The sequence below is a fragment of the Amblyomma mixtum genome, chromosome 8 (assembly GCF_055824585.1).
Source record: "Amblyomma mixtum isolate Tamu chromosome 8, ASM5582458v1, whole genome shotgun sequence".
NCBI lineage: Eukaryota > Metazoa > Arthropoda > Arachnida > Ixodida > Ixodidae > Amblyomma > Amblyomma mixtum.
Window position 1 is genome coordinate 104,464,489 of NC_143019.1, and position 17,303 is coordinate 104,481,791.

At 47.9% G+C, this 17,303-nt stretch overlaps 1 protein-coding gene across 2 annotated transcripts in view; it reads left to right on the forward strand.

The window, feature by feature from the left end:
• Positions 1-16,694, forward strand: part of LOC149333757 (actinia tenebrosa protease inhibitors-like) — a 38,308-nt gene extending 21,614 nt beyond the window's left edge. Inside the window, exons 5-6 of one of the 2 annotated variants that reach the window (XM_089558753.1) lie at positions 14,978-15,029; positions 16,546-16,694. In XM_089558753.1, the coding sequence (XP_089414879.1) occupies positions 14,978-14,997 (20 nt within the window). In that variant the 3' untranslated portion in view covers positions 14,998-15,029; positions 16,546-16,694. The remainder of the gene's footprint in view (positions 1-14,977; positions 15,030-16,545) is intronic. The other variant, XM_089558755.1, reaches the window with a different exon arrangement.
• The last annotated feature ends 609 nt before the right edge of the window (positions 16,695-17,303 follow it).

A 17,303-nucleotide genomic window follows, 5' to 3' on the forward strand; every position in this document is an offset into this window, starting at 1 on the left:
AGGCAGGCAGGCAGTCAGGCGGGCTTACCTGCCCGCTTGCTGGGCATCAGAGACAATGAAAAAGATTAAACGTACAGTCGGGGACAAACGTCAACGCACCACGTGTTCCTGTAACCAAGCCGATAGCTCTGCTATTAGTCGGCGGCTGGAGACCACACTTGTGGAGGTAAAATTTAAATTTTTGTTCTTTCATCTCTTCAAGTGCGGTCTCCAGCCGCTTTCTGATCTATAAGCTTTGAGGAACACGTGATCCGGAGACTTTTGTCCTCAACTGTTTCGTAAGCAAAATGGCACATCTCAACATGCCATTATATGTTGTTTTTAAGTACATGGCAAAGCGAAGCCAAAATATGACCCTAAAACGCCATGCTCACGCAAATTTTCAATCTAGTCTTTACGAGGGACTGCACATGAGGTTAACTTTGAAATTTCCACTAAAGAACATAATTATTCCCCCAGATACAGTACTGCGCCATCAAACAATAACTAATTGTACATCTCACGTAAATTAAAAATATTTTCCTTCCAATACTTACCAACTGGTCTTGCTTTGCCGGTTCTGGTACCTATGCGGGAGTACCATTTCCTATGCGTGAAAAAAAGGCGCGCTTGCATTCATCGGGCCCGTCCGCTTAGAAACGAAAGCTCTCATAGCCGTAAGCAATACAAATTGTTAATCTTTTCCGGAGCATATTTCAGGACATTAACGTGTGACAAAACTCGATGAAAATATCCCCTGTCGACTATAGCTTTCACAAAACTGGGCAGCTGTCACCAGTTGTTGCGTTGCAGCGCCATCTGCTGCTCTCATTTGATACCTCGATTTAGTAGCATACATCTTCCAAACGAGAGGGAGCTACATTCTAGGGTTCACTTGGAATTCTTAAACTTATTGAATCCTTTTATTAGATATAGGATAGCGCGGTGGCCAATTTTATTGATAAGAAGAGTAGGGAGAATGAACTATTCGGCAGTCGACGGGGGTGGTGCGCGCAAAATCTTACAAGAATAGAACCATGGGCTTCGCGCTAGAAGAGCTTCGAAGCAGAATCCAGTACTCTAGGGATCCAAAGCTCGGCCAGGAGGCGCTTCGGAGGTGAATGAAGCTACAGAAGGAAGAGAGCAATCAACGCGCTTTTTGGCGATAATTTCGTACAGGGGCAGCAGGGTTTGTTGGGTTCATGTAGAAAAAAAAACCCGGGGGGGTTTGCAGAGAGACGCGATATGTGCGGTGATCACTATTACCGCTGCTCCACACAAGTGCGCAGACCAGCGTAGCAAACTAACTGCAGATCAACCGTTTTGCAATAGACGCCCGCGCCATATAAAATTCCTTGATTAGCGCCATGGGCCGCGCAGGTGCGCGCACTAGAACATACTAGCATCAAAACATTAGCGACTGACTCGGAGAGCGGAAAACGTGGGACGGAGCGGCTTCATGAGCACTTTGCTTGCGAAGGCTAGCCGCACGGCGTCACGCTCTCTCCTCAGATTTTTTCCTCCTTGTTGGGTCTCTTCCCTGCAATGCGGTGCTCGCACAAGAATAAAGGATTGTTGCGCGATTTGGATGCTCTTGCTTCGATTTAACGTTTGTTGTGCTCGTTCAAGAGCTGCATTGTTTTACTGCGTTTCCTAACGTCAAACCAGTGCTTGGCTGCGTTATTGAGAATAAAAAGGAAATCGGAGTGCACAGGAAGCATTTATTCGACGCTAAAGACAACACACTCCACTAATTTACAAGGTCATTCAGCGTCCCCTTGAAATGCAGGATGCTCTCTTCCACGGATAATGTATGCATGATGGCATAGTAAAGCAGCAGACGAGAGTTACAAAGCTTAAAAGCCGCGCACCTGCTACGGCTGGCAACACTGAAAAGAAACGTAGCGTGTCCAGAAGAACTAATGAACAATGATATTGTTACGAAGAAGACGACGCTGGCAGTGGCGCGGGACGCAGCGCTCGCGCTAGGCCAGCGGCCATTTAACCTATTTCAATTACACATCTGAGATCCTTTCATTTATTTCCTAATTGCTATTATTATCATGATTATTTTATTTTTCCTCACCATTATTTTCTTGTTTAACATTTTGTACACCTATCAGTTGCCGCCTGTGTCTTGGCCAATCCCCCGCAGTGGGTATGCGCCATTTTCTAGAGGACAACAACAACAACAACAGCGGCCATTAAAATCATCTCTTATCCATCGTTCACCACGCCTCATTCTTCGGCTGGCCGCCACGTTACATTTGATGTGAGGTGCTGGGGTCCCTTCATCGCCATCCTGGACCCGCAGCTTCGGTGTCCTGCGCCTGCCGTGGACGTCGGCCGTGAGTGCCTAGTCCGCGCCGCCCGGCCGTGCTCCAGCCCGCCCGACCTGAACCGACCTCGCCGCTCACCCCAGCCCCGTCCCCCGCCCGGACCACAGGACACGATGAACTGACGACAGCGACCTTAAAGACCCGACCGCCCCAAGACCGACCCAAGACCCAAGACTCACACGTGAAGACACCGGCCCCCTGCCCCTGCCGTCCGGTGCGTCCAAGGACCTCGGACGTCAGCTCCTGGCACCCTACGGCCCGGATGCTTCGTCGACCGGGACTCATCTGCCTATCATTTCATCCACCGTGGCGGCCAGCACTTCACCACCTTGCCACTTTCTAGCCTGGAAGCCCATAACCGTTTCGCCCATCCCTTCATCGACGTCTTCTTCAGTTTACGATCGGGACGATCGCTCAGGGGCCCCGGGTAATGTTACGCAGAAGGCGACGCTGGCAGTGGCGCGGGACGGAGCGCTCGCGCTAGGCCAGCGGCCATTAAAATCATCTCTTATCCATCGTTCACCACGCCTTATTCTTCGGCTGGCCGCCACGTTACAATATAATGGCCTGCTGGTTTACATAACTTTATCAATACACACTTCAAAAGCGGCCAATCGTGTATAGGCACGCTCTTAAATAAGGTAATGCCACTTTGCTGATCGCGCCGTAATTGCTACGTAAAGCCAGGAATCCCTATCTGTGCTAATGATCTCGCTTTAACTGAAACCTAAACAATAACTGCCGTCAAGTTCACTTAGTGTTCAGTTCAAATTGGAATGCACCGCGAAAAGCGCGAAGCACAAAGACTTGGAAAAGCAGCACTTACCCAATGTTCAAAGCGTGTCGCTTCTTTCCCTGTGTTTCGCGTTTTTGCCCTCCTAATTCGAAACAAATCAAAACAAAATAGCCAAACTCTCCATCCTGTTAACATCTGCGATACTGTGACACCAATGTAAATCCGTCCACTAATCACGCGCACTTCCTTCGCGTTACCTCACTGGAGCTTTCGGCGAGCGAGTTCGTCGTGGGCAATGTCAGCATTCGTGTTAGTCTAAGAAGCACTCCTACGATTACTAATACTGCTATGTGACGCCAACTAAGCAGATGCTTCTACAAAACAAACGCTAGTATCTGCGCACTGCAGCGATCCAAGCTTCGCTTCACTGCCTCTGAAGCGGTGATGTTTCACGGGCGGTTCCTGGGTCTCGTGAATTTTTACACTGTTCTGGCGTTCGACATCACAACAGCGACGACTTCCTGCTTTGTGCGGATACGCAGAAGTCGATGCCATGGTGTCGCGAATCGGGGTGACGCGTCCCCGATTGCTGGAGGGGAATGCTTTCGCGTGCAGTTTCGAAGAAGAGAACAAAATAATCAAACAAAACAAAACAAAGCTGTGTTTAGTGTTTATATTTTAAAGAAAAGGAGCCAATAAAAGAAGCGAAAACACCAAGGAAAACACACACGAGGCACGCGTAAAACACAACAGATAAAAAGGAGAGAGTTCACCGGATACAAAGCGTCCCAGGTGGAGCCGGACTGCCTTGCAGACAGCACAGACGCGGGTTGTCGACTTGCGATGCGTCGCTGGCGTTGCGTCCAAGGAGGCGGTGGTAGAGAGCCAGGAAATGAGGAACGGAGATGGACACGGGAGACGCTGACGAACTCCTGTCAGTCGCCCCCAAGAACTGGGCAGCTGCAGTAGGAAAACCGTACCCAGGCCCCGTCGACAGCGTCCCGATACACCGTAGGCCTACGCAGCCCATCCAAGGAAGCCATGGCAGCAAAGTGGCGATCGCAGTAGCCCTGCATCGTTGATTCAATGGAAGTCCACGGCAGCGCAGACCCCAAGTCTGACGACTGCCACCTCCACGCTTGAATGAGGCTCAATGGCTTTGCGTCGATGATCCAAGGGAAGTCACTGGCACCTCGGATCCAACGCCCGACAGCTGCCACTTCCACGATTGAACGACCAGTCTTGTGCCAAGGGAGTGACACTCTCATAGAGCCAATGGGGACGTTTTTTTTCGAAGGCGATGGTGGCGGCACCTGGGAGAGGCGGTAAACGCATCAAAAATCCAATATGGCGGCGCGCGTTTAGGCGGCTGGTTGTGGCCGGTTGCTCGCGCTACAGTGCACTGTACTCGCGCGTTACTGGTGCTGGCGGCCGCTAGCTCGATCCAAGCTTTGTAAATACTGGCGATTAACTGCTCCCGCGCTGCATTCAAGCTTGATTTCCTAAGTACTTACGGAATCTGCTCACTCGCTTTTGTATTTCGATGTGTCTGTTGATGTAGCATGGTGCATGTTGGCGAGCGGCGCGACTGCTTAGCAGCTGCGCTCGCTTGAGAACGAGAAGCGTAAATGGTTTTGTACAAAGAACAATTTATTAAAAGAACATCAGCAGTGACAATCGATGTTTAAAAAGTGATTTTAGGCATCAGTGCCATTGCAGTATCAGTAACAGGCATCCTAAAAATCAAACTTTATTTTGATTTTATAACGCCATTATGTAAACCTAAAAGACATGAGCGCACAGAGAATATATAGGGGATAAAAAAAAGATATCAAGGTAGGTACTGTGTACATAATAAAATGCTACATGACTGAATATAGGTTTGTACGCGACTTTGTAAGAGATTCAGGTAAATAGCAGGGAAGTAAAACATCTGACATGTATTGAAACGCATCAGTCTATGGCTATGAACAAACACACCCAGAGAAAGGCAGCGAAAATTTTCAACTTTTGACTCGTGCAGAAGAAATCACAGTGCGTTGGGTTAGGGACAACATAATATGCTGCAGTGCTAGTGCTTCGTATAAAAACTCCAAGAAAAGCTCACTGTGTGACCCGACATGACGCCAATGACGCTGCTGCAGTGCGAATGTCGCCGACGTCGCCGTTTTCGCTTGCGCGGCTGTCCGGCCGTCGTCTGCTTGTCGTCTGCTGCTGCGTTACCCGCGTCGTCATCTGCGCAACTAATTTCTTTGATATCTTATGTTTAATACCTATGGCTGGTTGTAATTTAGTTCATAAGCATGTTTTTATGATTGATAGTGGTCGAGAAATTTCACTTTTATTAGGCTTAACTGCAACCGCGTTTACCGCCGATACCAGGATCGCTGCAATCGTTTCAACCGTGGCGCCACCCTCGGCGCGGACGCGCAACTTGCAACATGCCACAGCCCTGCTTGTGCTGCGGTGTCCTCCTTTACACCTCGGTTTGCTGACACGTCAGCTATCCGCTCCTCGTGCCTGCCTCGAGCACACCATACGCACGCGCACACGCGCAACGCGGGGCTGGCACGCACGGCGCTCCGCTGTCCGCCGCATCACTGCCGACACGCCGAGTTCCGAAAATTCCTCCACAGTGTGGTGTGCACATCACACATGGCGACGCGTCAAAGAATACTGTAACTTGGCGGCCAGCCGAAGAATGAGGCGTGATGAACCATGAACAGGAGATGATTTTTAATGGCCGCTGGCCTAGCGCGAGCGCTCCGTCCCGCGCCACTGCCAGCTTCGTCTTCGTCACACTACCCGGGCCCTCCGAGCGATCGTCCCGATCGGTGACGAACAGACGGTGAAATGGCGATGGTCTTGAGTGAAGGATCGGACAATATGTAGAAGATGGTGCAGTGCTGGCCGCCACGATGAGAAAGATGAGAGAATGAGTCCCGGTCCACGAAGCATCCGGGCCGTAGGGTGCCAGGAGCTGACGGCCGAGGTCTCTGGACGCACCGAACGGCGGGGGCAGGGGGGCGGTGTCTTCACGTTTGGGTCTTGGGTCAGTGGAGTTTTGGGTCGGTGGGGCCTTGGGTCGGTGGGGTCTTGGGTCGGTGGGGTCTTGGGTCGGCGGGGTCTTGGGTCAGTGGGGTCTTGGGTCCGTCGGGTCTTGAGTCGTCGTGTCGTGTCGTGTGGTCCGGGCGGGGGACGGGGCTGGGGTGAGCGTCGAGGTCGGTTCAGGTCGGGCGGGCTGGGGCACGGCCGTGCGGCGCTGACCAGGTACTCACGGCCGACGTCTACGGCAGGCCCAGGACGCCGGAGCTCCGTGACCAGGATGGCGATGAAGGTACCCCAGCACCTCACACCAAATGTAACGTGGCGACCAGCCGAAGAATGAGGCGTGATGAACCATGAACAGGAGATGAATTTTAATGGCCGCTGGCCTAGCGCGAGCGCTCCGTCCCGCGCCACTGCCAGCTTCGTCTTCGTCACAATACCATAAGCTAAGCTCGTTTCGCCCAGCTAAACGCGTCTCCGCTTGCTCCCAACAATTCTGCCTCTCGCCGCCAGGGAAGCTGCGCTGCGCTGCTGCCGCTCCGGCAAACTAGGTTGGCTTACTTCTAAGCAGCAAAACGCTGCTAACATTAGTGATGAGATGTAGGGCGTGGCTTTGAGCCGCCAAACGCACTTCCACAGAATGTGATTACAATCCGGCTGGCGCTTTTATTGCACGGGGAACAAGGTAGTTGTAGGCGTAGTCTAATCGACGTCTGTGTTGCATGGGGCCGGGCTGCTCTTAAAAGCAAGACGTCTTAGTTAAAAGACAGTAAGTTTCAAAAAATATACCCAAAGCGTTCTTGCGAATTCAAAGTAACTGAATGTTGCTGGTTATTATTTAAGGTACCGGTAAGACTGTAGGGCCACATTCATAATTAGTTACTAATAATTATTGAACTTTTTAAATATGGCATTAATCACTCAGCTGTTAGGTGCTTACAACGAGGTAGTTTTAGCGTATAACCTTAGCATTCGACAAAAATGCGTCAGTGAAATTTATAGCATACAAAGTTATTCTTTCCACCATGCAATAGAATGCGCCGCGATCACAGGGCTTTATTCCGCGAATTGGCAAAGCTCTGTCTACTTCGCGAGTACTGCCTACTCAGTTTACTCTGTCTACTTATCATATGTAGAACTGAACTTTTGCACATCAAATAATGAGTCGGAACTGATGTATAGCCAATGCGAAATCTGTTGTTTTGTTCTTTTTCTATGACAGTAGCGTCATGTTCTTTACCACAGCAATGCCTCTTTGGGGTGCAGCGGCTTCGTAAAGCCTCTTCACTGGCTTTTGCTCAGCGCGAACAGCATCGCCATGATGTTAAATAAAAATTATTTTGATTCCAAAGCCCCTCTCGCCACACACACTTACGAACATAGTACTTGAGCGAGAGCCGCGCAGCCCACATAACCTAACTTCATTTCTGTGACGTAGACGCCGCATCAGTATTTCCTCCGCCCTCCACAAGGCGCCTTCCCTTCCCCATTCACGCTGCCCTCTCCTCCTCTACGCGTTCAGCCCTCTCTGGAAACGGTTTACTCAACCATGAAATCGGGGAACGAGCGTATAGAAGCTGTGGCTTTTAAATACAGAAGTGTTAATTGTTAATTTTGCACGAGAGAATGTTGGATTGAGCATCTAAACCATTATACTAATCGCAATATTCCCTACTGCAGCGCGCATCGAACTTTCGTCTTAAATCCTCGTTTACACGTCCCCCGTGCACTCCTCCCCTCATTAACAACACTTCTACCTGCAGTCCAGTGGGAATGTACCTGAGGTGCAAATGTGAGCAGTATGGAAACCAACAAACTTTTTGGACAAATTTGTGAGTTTTCAGGTTATTTTTTCACTGTATTTCACATTTCTTTTGGATATTATACGCAGAGAAGATGGCGAGAAAACAGAACTGTGCTTGTCACGCATAATTATGGAGTAATCAATAAATGGATGCTCGAAATTTCTTCCTTCTCATATTGCTGACCTTTGTACATCAGTAGGAATGTGCCTGAGGCACTCTTAATAACGAGTTATCTGTAGCCATGCACCAAAGTTGGGCTGCGTGCAGGGAAAGCCGGGCGCTCGAAAAGAATCCACGATATAGTCAAGGAAACTGCGCAGAATAACACAAGACGGGAGCGAAAGAGGCCCACAAGTGCTTGTGTGTGTGTGTGTGTGTGTGTGTGTGTGTGTGTGTGTGTGTGTGTGTGTGTGTGTGTGTGTGTGTGTGCGTGTGCGTGTGCGTGTGCGTGTGCGTGTGTGTGTGTGTGTGTGTGTGTGTGTGTGTGTGTGCGTGCGTGCGTGCGTGCGTGCGTGTGTGTGTGTGTGTGTGTCCCTCTCGTCTTGTGTTATTCTCCGGAGTTTTCTTGAATATGTCGCTACACCGACTGGCCCAACGTTCTGCTCTACCGCGATATAGCTATCGGTGTCCTCTTAATACCATCAAGTTAGAGAACTTTACAAGATGTTAGCCGGCGATGCATAACATTTACATATGAGTGCAGTTGGAATTGATTTGCCTTTACAAGTATCAAACAGGAGTAACGTTAAAAAGTCCGATATTTTCAATTTATTGCAGGCATAAGCCCATTATGCACCCTAGTCCTATGAAGTCACTGTGCACGTGTGCAGTCGTCCACAGACTTGCCTCGAGCGCTCAAATGACAAAGCATACTGGCGAGATTAACCAGTGCCCTAGAGCTCGAAACAAGACACTGTACGCATGGGCGTGGGTCGTGTTTAACTTCTCATCTTTAAACGCTATATAGGGCCCGCCAGGGAGCGACGTGTGTCCAAAATGTGCAAAATCGAGTGCGCCGCCGGAGCACTTTATACAGACGGACTACTACGAGGTCTGTTAGAAAAGTATCCGACCTTTGGCCGTAGAAAAAAAAATTGCATAACTGGAGCGTTGCAAACCTATTCACCTTCAAAGTAGTCTACTTGGGACTCCACACACTTCTCCCAGTGGTGCTGCCATTGTGCGAAGTATTTCGAAACGGCCCCTTTCGGAATGGAGTTTAGCTCAGCTGTCGTTGCAGCCATAATGTTCCTCCTTGTCTGAAATCCGCTCCTTTCAATGGCCTTTTAATTTTGGGAACCAGCCAGAAGTCGCAGGGGCCATATCAGGACAGTAAGGAGTCCGTTGAACTACAGGAGTCTGGTTTTTCGCCAAAAAATCTGAATCGAGTGCGAGGAATGTGCAGGAGCATTGTCGCGATGGGTGCGCCAATTTCCTGTTGACCTCAGCTCCGGGTTCTTGCGCCGCACAGCATCACGTAGGCAACGGAGGACATCCCTGTAGTACTCTTTGGTCATTGTTTGACCCTGTGGAGTGCGTACTCGTGGTCTGCCACACAGAGGGTGTCAAAGAAAGCAGTCAGCATCACTTTCACATTGCTGCGCACTTGGCGGGACTTCTTAAGTCTTGGTGACGTGGAATGTTTCCACTGTGACGACTGGGCTCTGGTTTCCGGGTCGTACCTGTACACCCAAGACTCGTCACCAGTGATTATGATGTTGATGAAGTCGGGGTCACTGTTTGCGGAATCCAGCATGTCCTGTGAGACTTCAACACGAAGCTGATTTTGCTCTACTGTGAGCAGCTTCGGCACGAATTTCGCCGCAACTCTCTCCATGGCCAAATCTTCGGTGATAATGGAATGTGCGGAGAAATTGCTCATGTCCACCTCTTCCTCAATTTCTCGGATAGTCACGCGACGGTCCCGCATCACCATAGCGTTCACTTCGGCAATGACCTGGTCATTTTGGCATGTTGATGGCCGATTGGAGCCTGGCTCGTTCTCCACCGATGTGCGGCCATATTTAAATCAATTGTACCACTGCTTAATCTGTGTGCTGCTCATAGAATCGTCACCGAAAGCCGTCTAAATATTTCGTATAGTTTCCACTTGGCTGTCGCCCAGTTTATGGCAAAATTTGATGCAGTAGCGCCGCTCCTTTCACTCCGCCATTTTCCTTACAATAAAAAAACCAACGAGAGCACTGCGCACTGCCTCACTGATATGCTGCGTCCCAGCGACTGACGCTATCGGCAGGCGGGAAAAAATTCGTGCATGCGCATGAAGGTTCAAGGTCGCCTGATGCAAGCGCGCTTGTTTCATATCCATCAGGTGTTCGCAAAAAAAAAAATAAAGTCGGATACTTTTCTAACAGACCTCGTATACTAGGATGCCATAACGAAAAGTGCACTTTCCCCTCACTATTATTAACCAAACCATCTGTTCCAAAGGGCATCTCCTCCAGGATAGTAGTTGCTTTTCAACAGAAGAAGCCTGCAAGATTTTGACGTTTCTAAGGGCTGTACTGCCACTTCAAGGAATGATGTCTGATACAAAACGTGTAATGCAACTGTCATCGCAGAAGTTAAAGTGGTAGAGACGACAAGTTTTTAGTGTGCGTTTTTTTTCCTTGAAATAGCCGTACGAAAATAGTAGTCATAAAATTGACCTCAAAACACCAATTGTAAAGCCAAAAAACCATCAATGCAGACAAACAGTATGATTTGTAACGTGGGCGTAAAGGAATGCCTTTAAGCAAGCTTCAGTCGCTGGCGTTGAGTTTTGACATGAACTAATCAGCATTATTGCGCGAGAAGTAACACTACCTATGTAAGATCTCGCCTATGTTTGCCTGACCGAAGCATCCCGTGACATTGGCTTTGCTCGGAAAGAGGAATCTGGGTCTCACAAGCCTCACTAGCAACAGCACCTCGCATCGAAGGGCAGTGGCGAATCAACCACTGCACCACTGGGCCAGGAGTGGTATCAGCACTGCCAGCGACCTATGAATGAAGAGAATGACCAATTGCGCACACATGGTCGTTAAGCCATTAGTGCTATTGCGTGTAGCCGTAAGGCGGAGCTTAACATCTATTTTGCCTATATTTGTCTGTAGCTTGCTCCAGCATAAAAACCGAGCATCGGACCGCATCCCAAATGAAGGAAACTGACAGCTGATTTGCATAGTTTGGCCTAATGTGAATTTGACGCCTTACCACTTCGGTTTATACTTCAGTTCCGATGTGCGGATCCATTGTTCGCGGATGGAATTTGCTGGAACAGCGATAACGAGCTAATGTTCGTATATGCAAATTCATAATTCTCTACTTTAGATTTATTGACACCTGATAGTGCTCATACAGTTCTGGTGCACTGGTGCAGCCGTTAAGCGGTGCGCTATTGCCCTGCGACTGTATATGCTGCCATTGGTGGGCCTTGTGAGACCGAGGTTGCTCTTCCCAAGCAGCCTCTTCTGTCCAATCCTTAACTGAACTGCCACCTGCAACGGTAGGCAGTATACAGGGTGTGTCACCTAAGACTTTACAGAATTGTTAAAAGTAGGCGTATTGAGTTAGAAGAGCGCTTTTTCAGGCATAGAATTGTCAGTAGTGTAGTGCGTCAGAATGCAGCTAAGACATGCTAACTAGCAAGGTGTTTAACTAATATTGAAAAGTTAACTTTTTAACTATTAATATTAGGATCATTAATTGTGCAGAAGCGTATAGCCATTCGCAAGTAATAGCCATATCACTTTCTAAAATTTCAAAAATCTGATTATCCTATGTGCTCTCGCCCAACAAATTTGGGCTATTTCCACGAGTAATGTGCACTGGGCAGGTCGCTCTGAGTACAAGCTCGCATGCATTTTGGCCCGATGTAGCAAAAATTTGTTGGGCCACCGCGACGAGGACAACCGCGATTTAGAAATTCTGAAAATTGATATGGATATTACTTACGGTGGGCTACAGGCCTCTTAGAAATTAAGGAGCCCAACAGTAAGAGAAGTTAACTTTTGAATATTATTTAATAACCCTCCTAGTTAGCACGCATTACCTGTTTTCTGGTGAACTGCACCATTGACAATGGTATGCCAAAAAAATCTCTCTTCTAACTCAAGAAGGCTTTTATTTTAATTGTGAAAAATCTTAAGGGAAACATACTGCATTCCAAATACATACTTTGCTGGTTGCCCCCAACCCGGTGGGCAGGTAGGTAGCCTGCAATATAGTGGGCTTCAGACGCTTTTTTTTTTTGCTAGATTGGCGGTAGTGGTGCTACTGCACTAAAAACTGAAGTTCTAGCACACCTAATACGCAATTAGCCCAGACCTCGCTAAACCGACTGTCAATTTTTTTAATGTTGGCCGAGGGTCGCTCGGCATTTTCACCATCATTGAAAGACGTCAAGCTACACTTGCCTAGTCATTGTGACACCACCTAACCCAGTGCTAGTTCACAGGAACAACCAGTGCTTGCTGGTAAATCGACGTCATGAGGAGTGTGGTAGTCCTGTTTGGAGCGGTCGACCGTGATGTAAAGGACAGCGCTGACGCTGACCAATACCACAAACTGCCGGCACGTTTCCGTTCCTAATTATTAACAGAGCGCACTGAAAATTTGCGCTCATTTTCATCTTTACGAGAACCGTGGGTATCTTTCAAGGAAAAAAAACTGTTACCCAAAACCTTAGCGCATGTGCCCTATTAATAATCAATTACAAACGTTTTCTTACTTTGAAGTTGTTGTCTCCGTCGGCGCCTGCGCTAAAGTGTACTTTGACATCACAGTCGACCGGCAAACCTGGACGACCACACCCCTAATGAAGTCGGGGTCACCGCCAACCAGTGGTTCTTGCTTTGAACACCCACTGGGTTCAGTGACGTCAAACTCTTTGAGGCAAGTGCGCCTTGACATCACTCGATGCAGGAGAAACTACCGATTGGCTCCTCGCGCATGATTGAAAAACAAATTAAATTGTGTTCTACTAAACGCCTCCGACTAAAGCGTTCTAAATGCATCTCTTTACGCCCATAAAGCAACCCATATTGTTTGTATACGTTTACAATTTTGTGTCTGTACCTTTTAAAAAGTTAAGGTCGCTTCTTGACATTTGTGTGACCATATATGTGTGCTGAATGAAAGAGAGGCCCTTTGTCTAGCTGCTTTAATTCTTTGACATTTTTGAGCGTCTTTTATGCTGAAGATTTCTTCGAACAAACTATATGCTTGCGCAGGAATGTATTAACTGTTCCTCTAGCTGAAATGTTTGATTCCAATATACATATAATAATTTTCCCTCTGCACTGACGTGGTAACTTCAGGCACGCTCATTTGCCTCCTTACTTCTTGGCTTATAGAAGATGAAAACTGCGGTAGCTATAATAATATTTACGTTCGTACTCATGGCAACAGTGCAGTAAGTACAATATTTTTTATTTGCTATGAAGTTAGACTTGATTCGTTGCACGTTTTTTTAGTGCGCTATAGCACTTAATGTGGCCATTCCCCACATTTAGCCATAGTCTGTCTGTCTGTCTGTCTGTCTGTCTGTCTGTCTGTCTGTCTGTCTGTCTGTCTGTCTGTCTGTCTGTCTGTCTGTCTGTCTGTCTGTCTGTCTGTCTGTCTGTCTGTCCGCCCGTCTGTCTGTCTGTCCGCCCGTCTGTCTGTCTGTCCGCCCGTCTGTCTGTCTGTCCGCCCGTCTGTCTGTCTGTCCGTCTGTCTGTCTGTCCGTCTGTCTGTCCGTCTGTCTGTCCGTCTGTCTGCCCGTCTGTCTGCCCGTCTGCCCGTCTGCCCGTCTGCCCGTCCGCCCGTCCGCCCGTCCGCCTGTCTGTCCGTCCGTCCGTCCGTCCGTCCGTCCGTCCGTCCGTCCGTCCGCCCGCCCGCCCGCCCGTCCGTCCGTCCGCCTGTCTGTCTTGTCTGTCTGTCTGTCTGTCTGTCTGTCTGTCTGTCTGTCTGTCTGTCTGTCTGTCTGTCTGTCTGTCTGTCTGTCTGTCTGTCTGTCTGTCTGTCTGTCTGTCTGTCTGTCTGTCTGTCTGTCTGTCTGTCTGTCTGTCTGTCTGTCTGTCTGTCTGTCTGTCCGTCTGTCTGTCTGTCTGTCTGTCTCTGTTTGAAGCCAGTTTTTGTGGAAGTCTGTTCACCTGCCCATCATGTCAGGTGGTGGCTCAATGAATCGTGAGAGTCTGCTCGGGAAGAGCAACCTGGGTGGCATACCAACCCAGGCAATCCAAGTTCCACCTACGGCGGCAACTGCATACAAGGGCAGTGGAGCATCACTTGATTGCTGCACCACAGCGCCAGGAATGGCAGGAAGACTGCCAGGGATCTGTGAATGCAGAGAATGACCAATTACGCATATGTGGACTTCAGACCATTATCGCTCTCCGAACAACTGAAATTCGTGAACACCTGATCTCAACACCAGAACCCAAGTGAAAACCGGACTGCTAGCGCACCTAACCAGCGTCTGGCCTAAGTGCTCAAATCGACCATCATCTTTTTACAGTTAGGGTGCTTTTGTATAGACTTAGACTTTTAATGAGGTATTGCAACTTTGTTATTGGCATCACAAAATACAAACACCACAGCAATTTGACAGAATATTAAAGGTAGGAAGGATGAACGAATAAAACTATGTAAGAAGTGATTCTAGTAAACCGCACAATCCTAGTGCTTTACAGTTTAAATAGCGCTCGTTCTGCTGGGCACCAATCCTAGGTATATTCACCGCAATAATTTCCGTGATGACGGGTACACCAGATTTCCTTAATTGTGCATAAAATGCCAGGAAGATTTGGAAAGAAACTTGTTGATTTCCATTGCTCTCCTTTCGTTCATTTTGCTAAGCATAGAAGCGTGTCTATTTTTTCTGAAAGTAAACGCTAGCCAGCACAATTTTACATTATCCCCATCTTGCGAAACGCTGTCAAGAAAATCAGTAAAAAGGTTCCGCATGCACAGGTAAGAAACAAAGGTTTTAGTTGTTTCCAGAGATATGCATTTCAAGCAGAAGACACATTGCCAGTTCGACATGCCTTCCATATGTTAACTTCGATACTCGGATTTTTTTTAAGGGCTGGAAATTACGGCTTAGACTACCAACCACATGGTCGATGCATCGGTGCGGTGAGTATTCGCAATGACAATCAACGCTGTGTGCTGTCATTGCCTTTCTACATAGAATGCCATACGAAAGCTCAGTTGATATAAACACAGTGCTCAAATCCGCCCGCTACATTTCTTTTGGTTGCCCATCTTTACAAAGCAAATTATTTGAATGGCAGAGTATTTTCTCTGGGCTGGGTTTGGTGCTATTAGAGAAAAATGGAGTCGGAAAAAGATGCAAGCCGTATCTGGTTAAAGCAGTAGAAGCTGTTAATAATATTGTGCACCACTTTCTTTCGCCATATTCGCATCACTAGCAAGGGAACAGCAGTTCGCCATATGTAGGAAGGTGCTGGAAGTAGTAAGAGAATATGTCTACTTAGGGCAGGTAGTGACCGCAGATCCGGATCATGAGAGGGAAATAACTAGAAGAATAAGAATGGGGTGGATCGCATATGGCAGGTCCTCTCAGATCATGAATGGTAGCTTACCAATATCCCTGAAGAGAGAAGTATACAACAGCTGTATCCTACCGGCATTCACCTATGGGGCAGAAACGTGGAGGCTAACAAAGAGGGTTCAGCTTAAGTTAAGAACAACGCAGCGAGCTATGGAAAGGAAAATGATAGGTGTAACGTTAAGAGATCGAAAGCGGACGGAGTGGGTGAGGGAACAAACGCGGGTTAATGACATCTTAGTTCAAATCAAGAGGAAGAAATGGGCTTGGGCAGGGCATGTAATGCGAAGGCAAGATAACCGCTGGTCCTTAAGGGTAACGGAGTGGATTCCAAGAGAAAGCAAACGTAGCAGGGGACGGCAGAAAGTTAGGTGGGCGGATGAGATTAAGAAGTTTGCGGGGATACAGTGGCGGCAACTGACAAAGGACAGGGTTAATTGGAGAGACATAGGAGAGGCCTTTGCCCTGCAGTGGGTGTAGTCAGGCTGATGATGATGAGTTATGTATGAGTCCTCATGTGCCTTATATAATTCTGGCGCATATTTTAGTGGCAGTCTTGATGACGATGCATTTACAGCGTATGCCTGCGAAGATTGTTTACTCTAGCCGGCATACTGCATTTCAGGGTTAAGACTCCGTTGAAACTCTGTCGCTGCGGTGCCAATGCTTCATTTGCCGAAAAAGGATGACTATATATTTGCTGTCTTCCGTTTCTAAAACACAAGAATAGTTCTTCTCAGCTCCGCTATATTATATTCGGTTGTCATAAATAAGGGAGCGGCTTGTGTAAGCGTATAGGCGACAAATGCACACGCTGTTGAATTTGAGAATGCTTAGACTGTCTTGACACATGCTCCAATGCACCCGTTCTCCGCCACTGTACAAAGCTGCGCAAACTTTAGCCTAATAAGGTGAGCACACAATTGTACACAAATGTACTGCCGCAGTATCATGTGCAGTAGGACAATAGAAAAAAATGCGCTGCCTACGTCTTCACGCCAATAATGTGTTTTCATGCATAAATTCGCTTGTCTGCTTCTCTCAGCGCATAATAATTTTTATACCTTTTATCTCATGCAGTGTGATCCTAGAGGACTTCCACCGTTGTGCGCACAGGGTTGCAGTTGTCACCGACACGGATATAGCAGATTTGCGGCGCTTTGCATGAGAAACGGGGTCAGGCCGCCTCCCGGGTGGCGCCCTGTAGCACCTCGGCCTCAAATTCGAGTATAACGTTCTATGCTCCTCATCTCAATGCAATGAAGTATTTTGTTTTTGTCATTATTTTGTCAATAAAGTGTAAAGTATCATGATAAATTCTGCAATGAATAACCAGAGAGAAAGCACACATTGAAGCTAGCTGACATAATTGCTTCAAAGATCTCTCAATGTCTTTATGCATGCTTCAACGGGGGGCCACTGTGAACGCATAAAGAAAAATCACACAGGACACATCTTGTGCGTAAGCAAAATGGCCAAACATTTATCGTTGTTGAATGTTTTGGTTAAACCGAAAACAAAGGTGCAATTACAACGAAACCAATTTACAAACTTCGGTAGTAAACAAAAAAGATAAGTAGGATTAGGCTGCGCATCGCAGCTAATTAGCTATGCAGTGCGATTTGTAGTCCGTCCAATGAAGGAAATAACAGTGTGCGGAAACTGGGGCCGGGGTGAGATGATATAGCAGTCAACTACGCAGCCGAACTGTGCAATTGCAGGTATCACTCCGCTGCCTTACACGTCTCTGCAGGTTAGGGGCTTCACTTCGTCGCCGAACGGCGTCTGTTAGCGTAGCGCTGATAACAAGCATCACCTACTCACGGCGGTTACTTAGT